General features: G+C 42.5%; 3 protein-coding genes across 7 annotated transcripts; 1 reads left to right on the top strand and 2 right to left on the bottom strand.

Annotated features, from left to right (window-relative positions):
- Positions 1–405: 405 nt before the first annotated feature.
- LOC128254741 (phospholipid-transporting ATPase ABCA1) lies at positions 406–8,340 on the bottom strand. The gene is given in 11 exon segments (XM_052984010.1): positions 406–880; positions 1,663–2,547; positions 3,119–3,304; positions 3,360–3,474; positions 3,545–3,706; positions 3,766–4,722; positions 5,728–6,280; positions 6,341–6,823; positions 6,825–7,484; positions 7,538–8,045; positions 8,103–8,340. Coding segments are annotated over 11 exon segments (4,911 nt in total). The 5' UTR covers positions 8,324–8,340; the 3' UTR covers positions 406–699.
- A 45-nt stretch (positions 8,341–8,385) lies between these two features.
- Positions 8,386–9,283, bottom strand: LOC128254742 (40S ribosomal protein S18). Its single transcript, XM_052984011.1, has 3 exons — positions 9,157–9,283; positions 8,823–9,008; positions 8,386–8,759 (listed from the first exon to the last, which is right to left on the bottom strand). The coding sequence occupies exons 1-3, from the start codon at positions 9,157–9,159 to the stop codon at positions 8,490–8,492; spliced, it is 459 nt and encodes a 152-aa protein (XP_052839971.1). The 5' UTR covers positions 9,160–9,283; the 3' UTR covers positions 8,386–8,489.
- Positions 9,284–10,725: 1,442 nt separating this feature from the next.
- On the top strand, positions 10,726–22,498 carry LOC128254797 (uncharacterized). 5 transcript variants are annotated; one of them, XM_052984099.1, is made up of 6 exons: positions 10,726–11,044; positions 12,813–12,968; positions 20,253–20,476; positions 20,541–20,763; positions 20,831–20,995; positions 21,692–22,498. In XM_052984099.1, exons 2-6 carry the CDS (start codon positions 12,850–12,852, stop codon positions 21,831–21,833), a joined length of 873 nt encoding a protein of 290 aa, XP_052840059.1. In that variant the 5' UTR covers positions 10,726–11,044; positions 12,813–12,849; the 3' UTR covers positions 21,834–22,498. The 5 variants fall into 5 exon arrangements, with proteins under 5 accessions (XP_052840059.1, XP_052840061.1, XP_052840062.1 ...); XM_052984101.1 differs by lacking the exons at positions 10,726–11,044; positions 12,813–12,968 and adding exons at positions 15,199–15,339; positions 15,806–16,076; XM_052984102.1 differs by lacking the exons at positions 10,726–11,044; positions 12,813–12,968 and adding exons at positions 15,247–15,347; positions 15,806–16,076.
- Positions 22,499–22,745: the final 247 nt, after the last annotated feature.

Raw genomic sequence — 22,745 nt, 5'->3', positions numbered from 1 at the left:
ATCTATTTTGGAACCAATGGCCTAACTATGTACGCTTACCTTCGCCAGTTGACAATTGCGCCTTGCGAGCACAAAGTCTAATTGAGGGTCGGAGACAATTGCTTAGAATTGGAAAAGGCATGGGTCACAACGGGAATGGGTTTGTCTGTAAACAAACGCCAATTGAAATATGTCGAAACATCGTTAATATGTCTTGTTTGTGGAAAGTTTTCTGATCGAGGGTTCAAAGTACCAATAGACTCGCATGACACAACTTTTTGGCCAATGTTCTATAGAAAGAATAGCCGAAAGCGTCAGAAAATAATAGTTAGACACTGAGCGACTTTTGTTTACCCTTATGTTACGCTGTTTTTATTTTTTGTAAATAAAAGTGTATTGAAGGTAAAGGACACAGAATCACTTTATTTATAAATATTAATTCGTACGCCAAGTTATAAAATATATACATAAGCTTTCAATAATTGCTTCCTTCAGATAGTATAAATATGCCGAAAATGCCACCTCATTAATCGGCGAAATCGCTTGATTTGTTTACTCTTTGATTAATTATGCGATTTGATAGCATTTGGTGGCAGAGACTTTCACATATGCATAGCTATCCGAACAGCATTCAGTACCGATACGATAAGTCCACAGGTTTACATGTTCATATACTATACAAGTATATAAATTAGTATGATTCATAAAGAAATTTGCTTTCTATTGATTGTGCTTTCTCACAAATTCCATAAACACATCTTCAAAAGTCGTATGACTAACGGAGTAGTACAAAATCTGAATTTCAGTTTTTAAGTTCTCCATGTATGCAAAGATTGCAGACCATTTGATCATCTCGTTTGGAATGCAAAAGGTAATCATTCCTCGGTAAGTGTACTTCTCGCTGGGGAAAAGGAAAGCAGATATTACAGATAGGAATGCCACAATAATAGTTTGGTTTAATGCTTGAATGTCACTGAACTGATCAAAGGCAACAGTACGTATGAGTGATAAAAGTGCTACAGTTTCATATCTATGTATATAGTTTCATTTAATTAAAATATTCCAAGACTTTGATTTTACTTTTATTTGTGGATCTATTTGTGGACTTCCTGGAACTATAGTATATGAGTATTGTGGTTTATCTGTTTACAGGGCATTGCAAATAATAATAAAGTAAATGATGAAATATATATACACATGGAGGGTATCTAGCAGTTCTGGCGGCCGATATCTAAATGTTATTTGCCTTCGCTCGTATGAATGTAGAGCAAACATAAGGCGTGACACAGAAATCACTTTGGTTTAAATTCGGTTAAAATGTAAATACGATGTACACGGTGTGCAGAATTTAGAATTTTCCAAACAAGAAAACCAAACTAAGGTATATACATACGTACTTACAAAGTTAAACCCAAAAAGGATTTCTGTGTCACCCTTTGGAAATTTCTTTTAAACATACAAATTTAATTTGTAATTCATAAAAAATAAAAAAAGAATTTTAAAGTTTTCTTTTGAAAAAAAATAAATTATAATATTAAATTTTAGTTTTTTTTTTAACTTAAAGATTTATGTAATTTTATTTTGAATGAAACATTAAGGACGATGCTTCTGTCTTAAAACGAATTTAAAATTTCCTGACTACGCACTTATGTAGGTACATTTTTGAGATATGTATGTACATACCTTACGCTGCTATAGGGATGGTCCCTCTTGAAGACTTCCTCTAATCTTTGTAGCAAAAGGTCATAGTCCCCCCGGATGTCCGATTCGGAGATTGCTGGCTCTTCCAACTTCCTGACTCCCTCCACTTGGGGCTTACGATGCCTCTCCAAGTGCACCAGCGACATCCTTAGGGAACCCATCGTGCTTCCGCTTTCCCTATAAATTAAATCCGTCGAGTTGATTCGCTCCTGTTCCTCCCTCGCACGGTCCATTTCCGAGGGGGTGCCCACTTTGACCTTCACGAAGATGCCCTTGCTGAAGCGGCTCTTGAGGTGCGCCAAGGAGCCGTAGCAGAGTAGGGTGCCGCGATCCATGATGCCCACGTTGGTGCACAGGAACTCGCACTCCTCCATGCTGTGCGTGGTGAGCAGGATGGCCCGACCGCCCTGCCGTATGCTCTCGAGGATCTTCCAGATGTCGTACTTGGCGTGCATGTCCACGCCGGCGGTGGGTTCATCGAGGCATATCAGGGTCGGAGCCAATGTGGCCATGGCGATCATCAGCTTCCGCTTGGTGCCGTTGCTGTAGGTGCTGACACGTTTATCCAGGTGGAGGACCAGTCCAAAGCAATCGGCCAATGTCGTCACCAATGCCCGGACGTGACTCCGCCGGATGCCGTTGACCAGGCACCAGAAGCGCAATGTCTCCCGGCCAGTCATGTACCACGAGAGCATCTCTTTCCGCGGACAGAAGCCCACGTGCCGCAGTCCATCCTTGGGACGACTCCTCAAGCTGTGGCCCTTGATGTGAATGCTGCCGACCGTGATCGATCTCATGCCCACTATCATGTAGAAGGTGCTGGACTTTCCCGCCCCATTCCGTCCAAGCAAGCCGAGGCACTCGAACCTGGCACAAGAAATTGTTATGGGTATCTTAAAAATGCCTCCATTTTTTATCATTATACTCTGGTAAAAATAACGTAGTAAATTCAAGTATTTCTCACTCTTTCAAATGTTGCTCTTTTAAGTTATTTTAAATTATTATTATTGAATTAATAATTTTTTTTAAATATTTTACTGACTATTTTTGCAATAGTTTTCAAAAATTCTGAAAAACTATTTTTAACTTAAACTATGAAGTTAAAATAAATAGGACCCATTTGGAGTCTTGTAACTTTCACCTTAATTTATATTTTATAGTCTTAATTCATGCAATTAAAATTTAATTAAAATATTTCGGATTCCATAACCAGATATATATTATTACTAAATTATTATTTTGTTGTCAGTGTTTGTATAAGTACAATGATTAAATTCAAAAATTTTTAATACAATAAAACACGCAGATATTGACTTAAACTGGATTTGGCATATTAAAATAATTTTTAAGAGGATCTAATTAATTTTTTGATTAATATGTTTAAGTAATGGCTAACAATACATGTCCCCCCATGTTCCCAATTATGTGTTTCACTCACGGATTGAGGTCCAGTGTTAGGGATTGCACTGCTAACAAGCTACCGTAGCGCTTCGATACGTTCTTCAAGATGAGTGGGAAATGCTCATAGTTTTTGGTGGTCAGAAAGGCCAATCTCTGCCGGATTTCGTTTACTCCCATATCCTCATCTTTCTGGTTTGGCTCAATTTTTTCGTTCTTGATGGTTCTGCAAAATAATTGGAAATTAATAGGCATACCAGAGGCGTTGATCATGTTCCTACTTGAAGGCGTAGCCAATGCGTCGAGGAACCCATGAGAGGAGGAGCAGGGTCAGGTACACGGCTCCGCTGACCATCAGATAATGGAGTTGCGTCCACCTGTAGGTATAGGAAAGCACTTACGAATTCGGTAAGCCGATGCGGTCAGCAATATAACTCCAATTCATATACCCCAAAGACAATCTTACCCGTTTTAACACGCGTTTCGTAGACATTCAGGACCTTATCCATTTTGATGATGTCTTGCATGCCACAGAACAAGGCATAGTGTGGATGAACCAAGAGCACGGTCTCGAGGACGCCGTAGCGCAGATCACCACTCTTGGGATGGATGAACAAAGCCAGAATGCCTGTAAGTGAAATCTCATCATAATACATCCTTTCCTGCCCAAATAACTAGAGGCCTTACCTATCATATTAATGTACAATATGATGGTGAACATCTTGCCCAAATCATGGGACATCAGGCTCACCAGGTAGGTGAACGAAATGACGGCGAACCCGAAGGCGAGCAGCAGGATGGTCAAGGGTAGGGCCGATCCCGAGGTGAACGTGGCCACCACAATCGGCGACAGGATCATGGCGACGAAGAGCCAATAATCCCAGAAGAGATGCGACAGCCAGTAGGTGACCCGGCTCATCCCACTGCTGAACTGCTGGTGCTGCACGGCACTCTGGCGCTCGAGGACCGGCAGCACGGCGAAAACGGTGGTGGCCAGGACGAGGTACATGAACACGAGCAGCGAGAACTCCACGAAGCTGTTCCGGCTGAGGCCGGCCAGTGACTGGCCGATCGTGTCCCCGCACGGCTTGTTCACAATCCCGATGTCCAGGTGGGCCAGCTCCTGGCCCAGGGCCGCGTACACCATGCCCAGGGAAAGCGCCGATCCGTGCTCCAGCCTGTTGTTCGACCAGGCGATGATCGGTTTGCCTCCGCCTTCGACGGTGATGCCGGCCAACAACGTGAGCTGCGCATTCGCCTGATCCGCATCCATCTGCTCCAGCAGATAGTCGGCCAGAGCAGCGCCGCCTGTGCCGCGAACGGTGGCTCCCCGGGCCAAGGCGTTCCGCCTGTACTGTTGGACGAACCCATCGTCGTCCGCCGGCGATTCGATCACAAACACCGCCCTGGGATAGACACGCAGGTCCGTGACTAGGAGCTCGGTCAGCCGATCGTCGATGATGAAGATGAAAACCTCAAAGCAGATAACCAGCAGGCAGATGATGATCGGCATAGCCACGATCAGGCAGTAGAGCCACCGGTGGCGCCACGCGAACAGTCGCCTCCTCTCCATGATGGCCCGCCACTGGTTGCAGCACTTCACCCGACCATCGTCCTCGCGCACATCGAAGGTGGGCAAAAGATCTGCAGATCGCAAACAAAATATGTTTAGCAACTGACCAAGACAAGGTACTTTTCATTATGTTTTGAAATAGGTGGCCAGTAAGGTGTTTACCATATTTGAAGTAGAATTCTTTAAACCTAATGTCTTGAGTTTTGAATTAGTTTTTTATACTTTTGCAGAAGGTATGTATAATATAATTTAAAAAACGGTTTTTATTTAAAAATCATAAAGCTGCTTTAGTATATGTATCATCTAATTTCAAATATACGGCTTTAATTTAATAATTATAGAGCTGCTTTAGGAAAGATCAGAACGAAAATAGATAAACCTTTGTTCTTTTGGAAAATATATACGCTTTTAACTCACACAGGAATAATTGAAAAAATAATTTAAAATAAAAATAATAATCATAATTTCCTATTTCAGAATAACGGGTTTTGATTTTATTAAAACCGGATATCTGCCAAAGGAACGATTGAAAAATTCCGCGGATAATCGGCATAGATTATTTGTTTTTAAACTTTTACCGGTAAAAGTTTAAATATTTAATTTTTCTGTATATTAAATTAATTTATATATATAAACGTTGGCTTGCTGAAATAGATTTGGATTAGTTTTGTACGGAAAACTATTTTTCCTAATAAGTATAGGTTCAATATTTTTTTTAGGCCCGTTTTCTTAATGGTGTTTACGTGAAAACAGGTTACGTAAAAATATCAAAGCCGACTTAATATTATCATTTATGGAAATCTACTTTTTTTAAGTGAAAAATCCGATCATTTATATTTGAGACCTAGTATTTTGGGACTTTCCAAAACATAGTTAAGTGAGGTTAGTTAGAAGTTTGCTGATTAAGAGAGAGAGGTTAATTAAATGTTTAATACATACATACATACATATGCCAATATATACACCCTGCCTTCTCTAAGCTGATTAGCTAGACTCCAGAAACTAAACTAAACTATCCTAACCCTAACCCCTGACTTAATATATTAAAGGGAACTTGAGTTTTGGTTGGCACTTACTGAGTAGAGACGACATGGGCGACGGGCGGTCCAACGGGCTGAGGGACTCTCTCTGGTCCCGGGCCTCTTTCATCACCTCTCCGATCCGCAGGAACACACTGCCCAGGGTGGGGGCGCACACGCTGAACTCCTGGATCCTCAGCTCGTCCAGTGCCTGCTCCAGCTCCAGAAACAAGATCGGGAATTGCGGCACATGTCTGGTGGGCAGCTTGTAGGTCACATAAATGCCGTACTCGCTCTGCACTTTGATGTCCGGAAAGCGTTCCTGCAGGAAGTCCGTAACCGCCGGCACCAAGCAGTCGTCCAGCTGGGTGCATATCAGCAGGTAGAACGAGTCCGTAGCGGCCTGGTGGGTGAGGAAGCGGGTGGTGCCGTAGCCAATCACCTGGCCATCGCAGAGGACCACTATCTGGTCGGCCACCACCTCGGCCTCGTGGATGTTGTGGGTGGACATGACGATGCAGCGACCCTTCCGCTCCCGGCGCAGCAGGTCCCACATGTCGCGCCGCAGCAGCGGATCCAGACTCGTGCCGGGCTCGTCCAGGAGGATAATCTGCAATTCAAGAGGAGTTAGACCACACAAAGCCACGTGGCCAAGCATCGTAGACGGAACCTTCGAGTTGCCGCACAGGCTGCAGCAGAGGAGGAGCATCCGCTTCAGGCCGCTGGGTAGATGCTTCACCTTGGTGCTGGCAAAGTCCTGCATCTGGCCAATCTCCAGGTACTTGTCCGCCTCGGCAGAGGCCTCCTTTCGGCTCAGGCCCTTCAGCCGGCAGTAGAACTTGAGGTGCCACCTGGCCTTGAGCTTCTCCAAGAGCACATTCTGCTGCGGACAAATGCACATCGACTGACGCGCCTTCCGCGGCTCGGTGGCCAGGTCGAAGCCGTTGATGGCCACCCCGCCGGAGCTGGGCTCCAGGAAGCCGGCCAGCAGCATAAGAAGCGTCGTCTTTCCCGAATCGTTGTGACCCAGGAGCACTGTGATCTCGTCTTGGTAAAAATTCAGACTCACATTGCTGACCGCACTGCGTTCGTTGTAGACTTTTTCCAGGTTCCTGGCCCGCACAACGATGGGCTGGCCCCTGGATCCCGTTCTCTTCCTGCCCCTCGAGATCCCATTCTGCTGTGAATCGATGCCGACCTTTCCGGGGGCACCAGTAAGAGGGCTGCAACGGAAAGTACCATCTTCTGGTCCGAACACTTTTCAGCTGTTCCACGTACACAAGGACAAGGAGGCGCCACAGGCTGCCGAGCAGCATGAACATCACAACGATGCCCAAGTTGATATGGTGTTCGCACCTTCTAAAGACTCTACTCCAACTCATTCCCATGTGGAGGTTCTCCTTCTCGATGAACTCTTGCAGTCCCAAGGCCAACGAGCTGTTCAGGAAGAGGCAGGCGAACAGGGCCCGCAGTAAAGTGGGCCTGTAGCCCATCAGCATCAGGCGCCAGGGCAGGCTGCCAAGCAGGTGCATAATCAGGATGGCCACCTGGACACCGACGGTGTCCGAGAAGAAGGCCGAGATCATGTAGGCCGAGCACAAGACCTCCAGGTTGTAGACCAGAAAGAAGACTAGCACCACGGACGTGTCGCTCAGCGGATAGAAGCGCCACTTCAGCAGGAGGCCCATGAACAAGGTGGGAATGGACAGGATGAGAAAGCCCACCAGGAACCAGGAGAGCCAGTATATCCATGCCCTCACGCCCAAAAGCTGCAACATGGCCCGCATATGCTGTCGCCGTTCCATAACAATCACCTGAAAAATACTAATCAGCAACCGCATAAACCTCATCCCAATCCAATGCATACGCGGGCTAGATAGGCAGCGGCTATGGTGTAGGGCATGAAGAGGATCCCGGCTAGGGCCACACTATTGCCCGAAAACGTTTCCTCCAAATGCTTGGGTCTGGGATAGTGCTGCACTATGACTTCCGGCAGGATGGCGCTCTCTTTTTTAGCCAAGATCAACGCCGCGCTCAGCTTGGCCTGCACACCTAAGAATCCCTCGACATTATAGTAATCTGTTTCCAGATGTGTGTGCTTGAAAATGGCCTTGTTCTTCCAAATCAACTTGGGATTGCTGCGCAGGTGAAGGGGGAAGCGCAGAGCCACCGAGACTTTGTCGGGAAGAACGTTAATTTCCCTAAGCCTGTCTTCAAACTCAATGCCCACATATCCAAAGGTACCCTTATGCGTGAGAGCACGATCCATTTCTTCTGCGCTATAAAAGGCCTGGCTACCTTTGGCCTCCAGACCGTAGACCACATCCTCGATGACCCCGGCCAACACCAGGTTCCCAGGAGAGTAGTAAATGTACCTGCTTCGTTGGGTGTGTCAGGGTGGCCTGGATTGTAGTGGCAGCCAGTATACATACGCCACTCCGGTTGTCATATTGATGGGTGGGTGCCTTCGCTCCATCTGCTGCTCCCGGAACAGAACCGTGGCCGAATAGATGAGGAACACCATGATGGGACCCACAATGATGAGCACGGTGGTGAGCGTATTGGCCAGCTGGAAGCGAACCGTCTTGCAGACGACCAGCCACAGCAGGCATATGCTGCTCTGTTGCTTCGCCGGCGAAGGACCACTGGACATGTTCAAACTATTTTGATGGATATACAGCACGTCGACAATTTAGAAATATAACAAACTTCACGTTTACTCCGCACTAAAACGTTCCGGCTTCCGTGTTTTCTTTTATTTTGAGGTTGATGTAAAAATTAAAGTGTAGACTCGGAAATCCGGCAGGGAACGTAGCAGCTTACTTCTTCTTGGACACACCCACGGTGCGACCACGGCGACCGGTGGTCTTGGTGTGCTGGCCACGGACACGGAGGCCCCAGTAGTGGCGCAGACCGCGGTGCGAGCGGATCTTCTTCAGACGCTCCAGATCGTCACGCAGCTTGGAGTCCAAGTTGGAGGAGGTCAGCTGCCAGTACTTGCCGTCGATGATGTCCTTCTGCCTGTTGAGGAACCAGTTGGGCACCTTGTACTGCAGGGGGTTCGAAATGATGGTGACCACCTTGTCGACCTGGGATTAAGCGGGGATGTAAGATTAGTGGGTGTGCCGGAATAACTAGCTGCACTGGCTTACCTCCTCCTCGGTGCATTCACCGGCGCGCTTGGTAAGATCCACATCGGCCTTCTTCAGCACAATGTTGGAGTAGCGGCGACCCACTCCCTTGATGGCGGTCATGGCGATGCCCACCTTGCGCTTGCCGTCAATGTTCGTATTCATGATACGCAGGATGTGCTGGAACTTCTCTGGGATGACGAGCGACTGCAAGACAATACAAAACATTGGTTAATTGCTTGCCAAACCACGCTATTTTCGCATTTTCGCCACACAAGGCGTAGAACAGTTCCATCATACATCGGAGCCTCTGTTGCTAGACGCCTCACTTTCCACTTATTTTTTGACCACTCACCATTTTGCCGTTTGTATTCTCGTATTTACTCCTCACTGCAATGAAATAAAAGATATTTTTGTTAAAAAATGGCAAAAATTCAACGCGGAGCACGCCACTCACCGGAAACGGGAAAAGAAAAGAGGGATAGAGGTGGGGCACAGGGTGTAGAAACATCGATGATATCGATGGTTTCAAAATATCGGTCTCATCGATGTTTACCAGAGATTATCGAAACTTATCCGTCCATCTCTTTCTGTTAGTTGGATGTTTCATTAACATTTCGCTGTTAGTTCTACGTTCCGCTTACATTTCACTGCAGAATACAAGCCCACCACAAGCACGCAAGTTCACCGCTACGGGTGGAGAAACATCGATGTAAACTGTCTTTCAAAATATCGGTCTTATCCGTGTTTTACAGGGATCATCGAAGTTTTGCCGTCTCTAACGATAAGCGGTTAACTTTGCACTCCAGTTCTGGCACACTGTTAACGATTCCACTCTAGTTCTTGCGCACTTGACTCAAGTCCTTGAACACTTAGCCTGGTTCCATTCCATTTCTTGCACACTTTCTGTTAAAATTCTTAACATCAGCTGAAATGCACTCATTATTTAACACCACTCACGTAAATATAAGTACTCACATGGCATTCAAAGTGTACGCGGGGCATTACACAATGTTTAGGCAGAATATCGATAACAACAAGTTTGGTGCTGCCAGCTCAACCGAATTATATTAGGCGCTCATTTCAAAATGTCCATTACACTGCACATTTTACTTTTTTAACTTAAAATGCCGTGTAAAGATTATGGGATATTTTTCAATTACGTATATTGAACATTTTTATATTTAAAAATCTTAAATCACGTTTATTTTAGAGTTTTTTTTTAATATAACGATAAAAGTAAGAGTCGTTAAGGGCACTGCGGCAAAGATTTTTCACTCTAATAATTTATTTATTAAATTAATAATTTATTAAATAGACTTTTATTTTCGAAGTTTCCGAAAGCTTAGTCGATCATTTCGATCCACATATTTATAATCAGGTACAAAAACGCGTGCAATAGAAAGTCGAATATTTTCGCAGATCAGGCTTTTTGAGAAATTTCGAGTTAAGTTCTAAAAGTGCTCATCAAATCTAAAAACCAGATGAACATCCTGCGGTCTAAAGTTTTGAAGCTAAGTTTTATTTACAAAAACGCTATTTCTCTTATTCCGATTTACATATTATGTTCAAAACTTCTTTATTATTGTGGATAAAAATGCCATGAAACAAAATAAAACACCATCTACGTGTTAACATACATCAAAAAAATACTTCAAAATAGATTAGAATTGAAAATAATAATATAATCGTTAGATTTTAAGTTTTATTACATAAATGCAACGAATTGCAATTTAATTGTATTTCGTAAATTGATTTTGTTGTCTCTTCAACTTATTTTTTTTGGTTTGGTACAATTTTTAAGAATTGCAACACGAGCTATAAGCGAAAATTGAAATTTGGCACCAGTGTGCAGTGCCGTTCTCAGCCGAAGTGCTGCTCCATTACGGCCCCAGCCAATTTGCCCAGTGCCGCACTGTTCAGTTCGCTCGCAGCATTCGTAAGTTCAGACGCGTGTTAGTGCTTTGGAGTGCGGGTTTCGCGCCGGTTTGTTTGCGGAGTTTTCACCGCATCATCAGCAGCAGCTCCTCCTCGATCCACACCATATCCACGGGAGGGATGCACTCGTGCTCGCGCTCGGGCAGATGAATTAATTGTGGAAAATTGTTAAATTCCAGCTCGTTGAAGCGGCCACAAATCCAATTAAGCATATACACCATTTGCGCAGAGTTTGTGCATAATTGAGTAATTAAGTTTTCATAGAAAAGGGTTTTTTGACACCGCACACGCCAACGTAACTTGGGGTAGGTTTAGCTATTTAAAGACAGTCAAACGAGAGTGGCAAAAACAACAGCAGCATCATTTCCGGTTCCGCTTTGCTAGCCGGCTTCTCATAAGAGTGCATAAAGCATGGTACTCAGCAATCCCAAATCGGTTTAATATTAAGCCTCTGCCACAAAAAGGATGCCTATTGTGGAGCCTCCGGGGATTGTCCATCCCCCTGCCAAAGTCCCATTTTCCACATTTCCCTTTATTGACAATCGCTCTGCACAAGTCGCTGCATATCCGGGCACCGAAATATTCGGGTGTCTTCTTTTGTGAGTGGCTTTTTGGCTGCTCGCTTTGTTGGTTTCCTCCATTTGGTGCAGATATGGGCAGCGTCAGCAGCTGTGGGGTTGCATAATGTCCAGCTTCCTCTCTAGAAAGTAGCCCAAAGCAATCGAGGCTTGGAAAATAGGTCTCCACTCGGGGAAAAACAAAATCTTAGCTTTTAAAGAAAATTCACATAAAAAATATAATTAAAACTAGGGTTGAGATATTCTAATATTATAATATATAAATATAAATTCTTTATCATAACGTATATTATATCGTCAACAGCAGCAAACAATACCCCTCGATTAGTAAAATGTCAATTACATTTGAGTTTAGTAATCAAAATTGAATTTTTTTTTTATTATTTTGTACAAACTAAATAAAGAACATTCGAGATTTTGACAAATATATTTAAATGATTAAATGATCATGATTTACCAACCCAAGAGAGTTTGACATTTAAAAGTATTTTTTTTTTCTAATGTAAAACAAATGATTGAGGGTAAAAGACTGCTGATACCAATCTGAATAGAACTGAATGCAACCGCAATCCAAAGCTGTATATTCTGTCTCATTTGCTAATAATACCCCCAAGTTGTGACCTGTATAATCAACTTAATCCAGTCAAAGGAAAGGTCAATCCCCGTCGTCCGTCCGTGGGAACTGGACATGTGTGTGGGCTATGCAAACGAATCGCAGGAATTTCCGAATGGAGGGGCGGATTGGGGTTGCCGTTTGATTGGTTTACTGGTTGACTGGGCAAAGGAAGTCGACTTGGGCATCAGCAAATGCCAGGCATTGATGTGTCCATCAAGTGTCTCCGCATCGGGTTCAACGAACCCCCAAGAACTAGAATGTCCGATAATAATTGATTGAAAGGGAAATGGGGAAAAGGGTATGAGTCAGAGTATCTGAAGTATTTGAAGTATCTGGAGTATCTTTAACTTGACAGGGACATGAATCGGAAATTGGCGCTCTGTGCAGAACGCATTCGGACGTGTGATGAGCCAATTTCACACATGGCAGAGGCGGCAATAAAAAAATAAAAAAAAAAGAACAGAAGTCTGAAACCAAAACACAGTGCGAGCCAAGTGCAATGCCCTGGACTTCAGTTGACGCTGCACTTTTGCCACCTTGTGGAGTCGCCAAAAATAAATGCCAAAAGCCGTTTCTACTTCCCACTCTCCCATTTTCCCCCCACGAAAAGCGGCTTCCCCCCTCATTATGTTTGGTTTTTGTGGGGGCAGTGTTCCCCCCATTTCAAAGGCCCATATATATATATATATATATGTTATGTATGTGCAGACATATAGCGGCGCCGCCATTCATCACTAGATGAGACCTACACCCTCTGTGAAGTTGCGGATGTGGAATCGGAATCGGAATGGGAATCCTGCTGCTGCTCTGTTGTTCTCTCTATTAAAATGCCACATTTAAATGCCGAGCCTCATAAATGTATCTCTCCTCGCAATGCAGTGAAAATAGCAGCGGCATCAAAATTGATTGCTTTCACATGGACACGAATTCGGTGAGCCCGCTGCCGCCGATGGAGGAGGCCATGGACAGGGTCAGTGAGAAGTCGCCCCCGGGAACACCCAATGGCATCGAGATGCCCCCGCCGCCAGATGAAAAGTGAGTTCAGATTACCCAAAGCTCAGAATACCACACAAATGAGTGGAAATTCTGTTGCTTTAAATAATAAATAGGTTTAACACAATATCATATAATTAAGACATTTAACTTCAATTTGACACAGGACACCCTTTACATAGTTTTCATTTTCCTTGTATTTAATGACTTACTACTCAGCTCCAATTCACGTATTAAACAAATTTGTGTGCCCCTGCAAAGGGTATCCGTCTCTCAGTTTTAAAGCTATCTGAAAAAACTTTTCCAATAGTCCTTTGTCTATTAAAAAACAATGGAAAACAAATGTTTATTATTTTTGTTTTTAAGCATGTAACTAACTAGCTAGCTTAACTAAAGCTATTGAAGATAATAAAAAATACGTTTATAAAAAATATTTAAATACCTTGATGTTTATAAGTAATAACATATTATTGTATTTTTCACAATCCCAATGAATTTAAACCAAACTATCTGTGTACTTTTTTAATATATCAAAAATTAACTGTGTGTTATTTAATGTAATCTTGATTTTTAATCACAAATAAATTTATTGAGTCGTCAATAGAAAACAGCTTTTCTCCAGCATCTCTTTCTTCGCTGGTCCAATCCATCTCCCAGTCCCAGCTAATCAACACAATTTAGTCCAGCAGCTTGCCCAACACATTTGTTTATCAATATTTAAGTAAATTGTGTCACTTATGCATGCCAAATTCGAGGCAGGCACACAGGCAGAAGAACGGACAGACCGATTTCCCCGGAGGCCAATTTGGATCTCTTGTCTTGTCTAGCCGACAATTGGCCCATCTCCGCTGCTCAGCTGCCAGTTGAAACATCTGACTAAAGACTTGCACATAGCAGAGATATGGAAAACCAAAACAGACTAAGGCGCGCGCATCCGTGGTTAGCCTTTAATCGATTTTAATGGCACCACGCGGCGTATGTGTAATGTAAATGGAATAGAACCCGAGCACGTTAGGAATTACCCCAAAGACTAATTAACAATTCCAAAGAACAACAACTGTCGACGCCTACATACCCTTTGAGAGGTGGTGAGGGGTACCATCCGCTGTTCGAGGTTATTTTTACGCGCCAATTTCCTAATTCACGTATCTGCGAAACTCGTAAATTTTATTTTAATGCGACCTCGTCGCAAATCACACAAAACCCCGGGCACATCCTTTCAGAAACCGATACACCCACAAATTCAACAGTTGATCGCGTGCACAAAACTCACATAGTAACTTGGCCGTAAACATTCCGCCCGCAATCCTGCTCCTTCGTCCTTTGGCCCTGTCCTTGTCCAATTTCTGGCACGAAGCTCAGTAAGCTCCCAGTAATTACGAGTATTTTTCCTTCTTGTCCGGACTCAACCTTTTCGCCGCCTCGTTTTCATTTCATTTTCATTTGGTTTTCATTTGATTTCAAGTAATTTTTGGGCGCGCTGTCCGCCCAAAGCCCACTGGCTTATGGGCTCCAAGGAGCTGAAATAATGACCCAAAGTCCCAGGGTGTGTTTGTTGTCTGTACATGGGAGTGGGTATAGGGAATATGAATGTGGAAGTGGAAGTGGAAATATCCCGCGAGTAATTGCTGACCCAGTATTTCAATAGGAATTAGAGGAAGCCTCGCTTCCATAAATATTGATTGATTCAGGCTGCTGCTGGCAGGTGTTTTGATTGATTCTTTAAGTTACTATTTATTTATAGTCACAAAGTATTGTTGACAAACAGGTGGCCCATTAATTAGTTTCTAGGCGGAGGACTATTTGTGTCCAAATTTGTATTAATTTGCTTTAGTTTACTTTAACTCAAAAACCCTATTCTTATCACAATGCCAGTCTGTTTGGTCCAACAGTTTCTAGTCAGCTGACGATCTTAATAATCTTTTATCTTAACTTTACTTATACTGAGCTTAAGTGTCAACCTTTTAGACCAAAAATTGCATAATCCAAGGCTGAGGCGAGAAGACACTAAGTCATTAATCTTCCTAATCAAAAGACCTCATACAAATAATTAACACATACTAATGTTCGTATCTCCCTTCTTTACTTACTGAAGTTCGGTTGAAGTCCTAGATAATTCGATCATTTCGAGGTTCGACTCCCAGATAAAATGATATCCAGCTGGTTCCAGCCTCAGCTAAAAAGCTAATGATCGGTTAGAGTCTCCGCTGAAAATCATTATACCGTTTATATGATCTAAAACCTAGCTAGTTTGGAGCTGAATCTTTCAGATAGACCACAGCAAGCTTTGGCCAGAAAATTGAAATACATTTTCAGTTGTATCTTGCTGATCGCCGCGATCTGTACGTTGTTGTAGTTCAACCGTTAATAAAACACAGTGAATTTAATTGAGGATTTTCGGGCATTTGTTTGTGTTAGTGTGTTAGTTAACAAAAGGAGCAATATAAACAAAAACACAAAAAAGAAAGAAACACACTTTTATATTTAAAGTGCTTTGTTTATACTGAACTTGTGTGCCACTTCTCTTAAAATTTTGGATGCTTATTGCACGCAACTTGCGGATCTGCGACTTTCTTTGACTCAGAAACCGAGAGTTGTTCGACGTTGTTGAACAAGAATCGAAATTTGCATCTATAGAAAACCGCTTCGATTAAATTCGATGTGAACTTGCGGCCCCACATGAGCACATGAATAGATAACGAACCGAATCCGTCACTGTTTTGGGATCGCTTTTTGCCCCCTTGTGATTGACAAATTAACGCATTCAGCTTGATTAGCATCTGTATCCAATCTGGAAAAGTTCTATTAGCGATTAGCAATTGGCGATCCCATAGCCAGACGTCGGTTTTCAATTGCCTCTCCATTGTGGCATTTTACAGCATCGGTATAGAACGACGGGCGAAGCCTAATTACGCGGAAAACACCGACCACGCTCTATAGATAAACGACCTTTAGTTGGGCCATCGTATATATAGCTATATAGCTATAGAGCCGATATCCGTGACGCACCGCCCAGCGATTCTACGTCTAGTGGGTGGCGGTGACAGAAAAAGCTGAAAAACCCAAACGAATTTCGGCCCAAATAGCAACACTTGGCTAAATGCGTGATCGCCACTTGGCCAAAATGCCGCGAGGAGGAACGACAACAGCGTAAGTTTCCGCCGTCAATGTATCATAAAACCACCCCCCCAAAGGCCAGACTTTAGACCCTAAAATAAACAAATTGCGGGCTGTTCTTAAGCATATTTATTTAATTTAAACAATTGCGGCTTGCAGAGAATGAGTACTTCGCCTCAGGTTGGCGTACCGCGAATTCGATTGTATCTGCAAGATACAATTTCAAGCATATGTGTGTATGTTTCGGTCGGATTATTGGATGCGACCCGTACTCCCTCGAGATCGCTTCAATTGAATACGCCGCGACATCGACGCCGTCTCTAAACAATTGCCGCTCATTGTATAGTAAACCCTCACCAGATCGGACCAGTATATATAAATACTATAGTATGCCGTACTCGTACTTCGTCATAATCAACCCGCAGGATCCGCAGAAGCAGAAGTGTGTGTGCGGTGTGTGTGTGTGCTCGAGTGTTCGAGTGATTTTCATCCATGCGTGCGACAGCAAATGTTTTAATTCGCCTCGATCCGCAGACTTTTAATTGTGCATTCCGCGTCAGCTCGTTACTTGTTACATCTGATGGTTGGTTTCTTTAATTGAATTGTGCCCTGGCTTCCTGCAACATTTTCTTTCCCATTTTTTCATTCCCTATTTTCATCATTGCTCTACTTTTGAGGCGTACTTTAACGTTAACCAAGTTATTGCCATAATTACCCTGGTTTTGTGACGGCCTTCATTTAAGTTCTGGTTTCCCCACTATCTGATTAGTACGTTTTTTTGTTGATCTACTCTCGGTTGGACATCTGGCTGTCAGGGTCATCATAATCTCATAATCTCCATCATATGACTGAGATAGGCTAGTCCCCAAATTTGCTCAGGTTCCATGAAGAGTTCTCTTATCTGCAGATAAGAAGTGATGGAGGCTAAGACATAATTCTACACAGTATATCTAGGAAATATATAATTTTAAACTTGAAATTCGCAACTTGTAATTAAAATTTGCATATCTAATCTTTATTTTTGTATTTCATTTTAAAAATCAACGTTAAACATATAATTCGAATTACCATATGCTACCAAAATTAGTTGTGAGTTAAAGAATTTATTTTTGATGTAGTTATTTTTGTCATTTGAACTATGTTTTGACTTATAAACATACTTGTACTTACAAATATTCCCGATAAGAATTACTTTTCTTTTGCTTTTTTTATAATACTGTCTTTTGATAAGATCGTTTTAGACTTTTAATTGTCTCTTTTATACTAAATCATCATATTATATGCCAAAATGAAACAAAATCCTCTCATCGTAATAGGCTTAGCAGCTTATATATGCATAAGTTATGCATTCCATTTGCGTTTGTTAAATGACTTAAGGAATTTGCAGATTACGCTGACACATGGATGCGCTTTCTCTGATTATTTGCCTCGCAATTGCAGTGGGTGCCACTGCAGTGTCAATAGCCTTTTATCCATGATGACCCATTAGCCATCAGTCGCTGCACCTAGGCCAACTCCCCGTCACCGGCTCAGGCTCTAAAATGGAGGCTTAGACTGAGACTGAGACTGAGACTGAGGTTCAGGTTCAGGTTCGATTGTACCAAAACCAAACAGGTGGCTGCCAGCAAACGAGTTTCCCATAAAACGAAAAGCTTTTAGCGAAAATTTCTCAGCGCAACCGGCAAATGAAAAGTGAAAGAGATACAAATGTGCAGCAAAGCTATAGATACAGATACAGATACAGATACAGATACACCCATTGGTGTCGGCTTGTTTTCCAACTATCTGCGGGCAAGTGAAATGTGTGTTAAAGCAAACAGCCCCCTGCCACGCCTCCCCGCCCCCTTTGAATGTGTTGATTGCTAAATGCCTGCCCCAACCGCAGTACCAAACCGAATCCCAATCCCAAACCCAGACACAGCTGCATTCACAGATGCAACCACATCCACATCCACTGCGGCGGAGGAGTGCAACTTGTGGCAGACAGCCGTTCATTGACACCGCCATCGGATGCACGGCAAAAAAATAAGATCAACGATCGTCTTGCATATCTTTGAATGTGGAAATATTTGACTTTATCTGCAAAGTCTCTTCTAATCTTTAAAACTTAGCTGATGCTCATTACACACATTATCTCTTTATTTTTTATCATGGCTCTACCATTTAAGCAGAAAAAAAATTGTTATATCGTTAGTCTCGTTCAAATTAAAATAAATTTGACTTCATTTAAAACGACATATATTTTATCTTCAATTGATTTAATAAAATTGGTTAAGTAAAACTGATCAGCCAGATTCACATATGGATATGCTCAGAACAATTTTATAAATAAAGTCATTGTATCTTTCTATGAAGTCAATTTTTTTCGATGTCTTGAATCTCATATAACCAAAGCAAAGTTCAGTGGAGTCGAAAACTCGCTTAATAATTTCAAAACGCATGCTGCCTTTAATTGAAATTTGTGCCTTGATCTGATCTAAGTGCTAAGTATGTTCTAAGCTTGAACTTTAAGAAGTCATATAATATGTTATAAATCAGTGCGTTTAGTCCAAGATTTTCAAGAGTACAACAATTTTAATTCATGATTAATCGTCCGCTCTTGTTACTTATAAGAGATACTTTTGTTTATTTTATAATTATGATGATTAATCATAAAGGTTTAAATATTGGTTAATTATTTCTAGTAATTAATAATTAGAACTGATTACTAAATATTGGATAACATTAAAACAGTTTCTACGCAATCCATTTCAAGCTAACTTCAAGTTAACACATATTTAATATAGTTTTGATTTAAAAAAAGTATTTTTAGCCAATAGATTAAATGTTTAGCCTATTATCCAATATCTAGTGCCTCTTATCAGTGATAAAAGTAAGACTAAAAAGAACATTATCAGGAGCAAAGACATAAGGAGTTGCAAGTTACATATAAATCTCGGATAAGATTGGATTTTTTTCGAGTGCCTGTGATCAGTGGTACTCCGCCGTATCCGATGCTCCCCGCCGTATTGTGTCGCATGTAAATTGGAGCAGCAGCACCCCATGGCATTATCTTCGCGGTGTGATGCAAGTGTCGCTGCCTCGTGAAAGCGAGAGTGGTGTCTGGTAATTCGATTCGATTCGCTTTTGCTTTCATTATCACAACGTGCGGCTCGCACTATTAATTTAAATAATAGCTTTGTTTACACTCGATACGTTGTTGCACCAATGGATTCCGATTTCGATTTCGAATGGAGCCAAGGAGCTGCACTTGGCGATGATTAAGCGGCTCGTTGGCGGCCAGCAATGCGCCCAATTACCCCGACTGCACACAGTTTCCACTCCAGTTTTTAGCTGGCTGTTTACTTTCGACAGATCAACAGATGGCTGCGGTTTAGTTAGCCCATTGTTTTTCTGTGGGACCTCTCCCAAAGCCCCAAAACTATGCACTATGCTGATGATGGATCTGTATCTCTAGTGTGGTGAGATCATTGCGCTCATCAGCAGCATCCATCGAAATTGTATGTCATACGATCGCACGACAAGTGATGAAATTAATATGACAGACAGACCGCAATTGGTTTGGAAACAATACACTTTTGACACCCTCACCCTTTCCCCAGCTGTCAAAATCATTCCGTAGGATAAACTTTACTCCAAAACACCCACACTCAAAGAGCTAAGGAAAAGTGGCACAGTTTATATGAAAAGTTGAGCTAGAAGTTGGTCGCTACAAGTCAGCTACTCCTTAAATAGGGAAAAAATTGGAAATTTGCTTAACAAATTAGACAATTGTGCTATTTCTTAAATTCACTGTGATTCTTCTACTTGGCAGTCCGTCGCTCAGTTGTCTATTGTCAATTAAGCAGATTAGCAGCACATTCAACCCACAATTAGAGCAGAATCTCTGTCAGAATCTCCATAATTCCAAGGCACCATCATAAATTGTGTTTAATGAGGGGCTGCCCACACTCCCGATTTCCTTTGTGCCATATACATACATAAGTCCAAGTCCCTTGTTCAGCTGGAGATGCTAGAAGTATCAGATCTAGTCACTAGATCACTATGAAACCAATTGACGGACCCCTTATCGATGAACTGAATCGCCTGATCTTTCGTAGCCCCAGCTACATAAAAAGTCGCAGCAAAAAGTAATAGTAATTGATTGAGTTATGTGTTATTTGATATTTGATATTTGATATTTGTTATCATGGACCCATCTCGTTACAGACGCTATGAGGAGGATCCGGACAATGCCTGGAACTGCTGCTCCTGGTGCGAGTACTTGCTGATCGTCATCCTGTCCACCATCCTGCTGGTGGGCGTCCTGGTGCTGACCCTCTTCTGGGTGATGTTCTACCGCGATGGCTTCGCCTGGTCGGAGAGTCCCAAGCAGCAGTTCAACCTGCATCCCATCCTGATGATCGCCGGCTTCGTGACGCTATCCGGATTTTGTAGGACCATTAAACAATGCTTGTGCTGAATGTACTAATCTGATTTGTAACCCCCCTCCGATAGCCATCTTAATCTATCGACTGTGCCGATGCGTGAAGCACATCTATGTGAAACTGATCCACATGTTCTTCCATGCCGTGGCCATTCCGTGCATCGCCCTCGGCTTCCTCTCCGTGTTCGACTCCCACGAGGCGTTGCAAAAGGTCAACTTCTATAGCCTCCACTCGTGGCTGGGCTTCGTGACAATGGGCATGTTCGTGCTCCAGTTTGTGATTGGCTTCTTCAGGTGGGTCTCCCAACTACGTCGGCGGTGTAGTGTCCCAATGCGGAATATTAAATCGTGATCTCCATAGCTTTCTGGTGATGTTGTGCTGTGAGAACAAGACCTATAGCTGCCGCTCCGCCATGGTGCCCATCCACGCCAGCTTGGGCCTGGCCAACTTCTGGCTGGCCATTGCCACATCCGTCACGGGTCTGATCGAGAAGGAGCGCGAAACCGTCAACGAGGCGGGCGTAAGGTGAGAATTACTTGATACCCCATGAACAATGGCTGCCACTCGATCTTATAATAATTGCTTGCTTTTAGATATTTATGTGTCGTAAACAAGTTCTTTCATTAACTATGTTGCAAAATTTCATAAACATTATTTTTTATTCATTTTTAATGTTATATTATAGTTAAAACTACAAACTAACAGTGATTTATAGAAGCTATAGCAACTAGAGGCCTTAAAACTTACATAAACGTTAAAAACATTTGGGAAAATAGATAGGTGGTTATACTGTAAAGATTTTTTTTAGATAAGATAAAAATCGTTGATAAGAAGGGCACAAATCTAAATGATGCTTTAATTATTTATTATTAAGGAGCAACTCAAGCTAAAAATTCGCTTGAAATATGGTATATTTTTTACACACACAGAAAATAAAAATAAAAAGCAGGTCCATTAAATAAAAGGTTCAAAAGAACTTTAGTAATTGTATGTAAATTTATTTAGAGCTGTAGTCGAAGAACGAAAATTGAAATAGAAATCATACTAAAACTGTTTTCATAAATAAGTGAGACTTTAGTATCCGAAAAATCTTTGTAAGGTGCTACGTTCGTTTTATAAATCACATACTTATTTAAAAGTTATGTTTGTCTGTTTGGTCTGTACAACTTAGTTAATTATTTGTCTTTTACAATTTCTAATGTTATTACATTACCTTTTCAGCTCGGAGAACAAGCTCATCGAGCACTATATCACCAGTGCCATCGGGGTCACCCTGATCTTCATCGGCATCATCGTGACGTTTGCGGTGCGGCGGTCCAATGCACCCGCCTCCGCAAAGGTTTACGTGACGGAGCGCATTTAGACGGACCGCCCGGCTCGTCGGAGCCGCAGTCGCCGGATTCGGTCCACGGCCAGGACGGGAAGCGAGTGGCAGCAGGTGTATCCGAGGATCGGGAGGGGCGTGACGGGGACGGAGCCCGGGCATTTGGCCTTGGGGAGGCGAATCCACGTGGCCCTTTCGGAAGGCTTTGCGCACAGAGACCACGCTTCAGCATCTCTATCCGAACCCTTTGTAACCTTTTATATGCCAAATTAAATCCTCTTCATACACTTAGACTACTCCACAAAAACGTCGCTAATCAAAATCTTTACTCCCTTTTAACCCCTCCGTAGATGTGTAGGATTAGGAATCTCAGAAAAGAGCCGACCAAGCAAGCAAATCTAATCAAAATTAAAGTGTTCAGTCGAACTTACTGATGCATTCAGCATTCAGCACTCACAAGCATGATTCGCCAGTTTTTTGGTACTATACTACTATAGTAGAATTTTGATATAAGCCCATGTAACTAGTGTATGTAGCGTACCACGTAACGCATTGAACGTATGCACTCGGACTCAAAACTGTCGCATTTGATGTTTATTTTGTAATCGTGCAAGTATTTGTATTTCATAATGCGTAAGCTGTAAAACAATTTTACAAACAAATAATAAACGATACTTTTGGCCTGTCTCAAGGGTCTCATAATACTCGACTTTGTTTCTAGGGGAGGCGTTTTTTTTTAATTTTAGTTTTCTGGTTAACACTACCCAGTGAACAAAACGGATAAAACATCCGAAGCTAGACCCCAAAACGAATCATCTTTCGTTCAGTTTGTGGCAGAAAATTTTTACTGACGGTTTTATAATTGCTTGTCGAGCCTGTATAAATATTTTTTACTAGTTAGTCCTTTTTGAAAAGAACACGAGCTTTCAATTGGTGGTTCAATTTAATTAA

The sequence above is a fragment of the Drosophila gunungcola genome, assembly GCF_025200985.1.
Source record: "Drosophila gunungcola strain Sukarami chromosome 2R unlocalized genomic scaffold, Dgunungcola_SK_2 000006F, whole genome shotgun sequence".
Classification (NCBI taxonomy): domain Eukaryota; kingdom Metazoa; phylum Arthropoda; class Insecta; order Diptera; family Drosophilidae; genus Drosophila; species Drosophila gunungcola.
This window is presented reverse-complemented; position numbering and strand designations above follow the sequence as displayed.

What these genes read in the sequence shown, in the direction of transcription:
- LOC128254742 (XM_052984011.1), bottom strand. An exon ending in GTGAATGCACCGAGGAGGAG is followed by an intron (nt 8,760 to 8,822) that starts GTAAGCCAGTGC and finishes GCTTAATCCCAG; the next exon opens with GTCGACAAGGTGGTCACCAT.
- LOC128254797 (XM_052984099.1), top strand. Translation starts at nt 12,850, where the DNA reads ATGGACACGAATTCGGTGAGCCCGCTGCCGCCGATGGAGGAGGCCATG. An exon ending in CCCCCGCCGCCAGATGAAAA is followed by an intron (nt 12,969 to 20,252) that starts GTGAGTTCAGAT and finishes ATCTCGTTACAG; the next exon opens with ACGCTATGAGGAGGATCCGG. An exon ending in TTTGTGATTGGCTTCTTCAG is followed by an intron (nt 20,764 to 20,830) that starts GTGGGTCTCCCA and finishes TGATCTCCATAG; the next exon opens with CTTTCTGGTGATGTTGTGCT.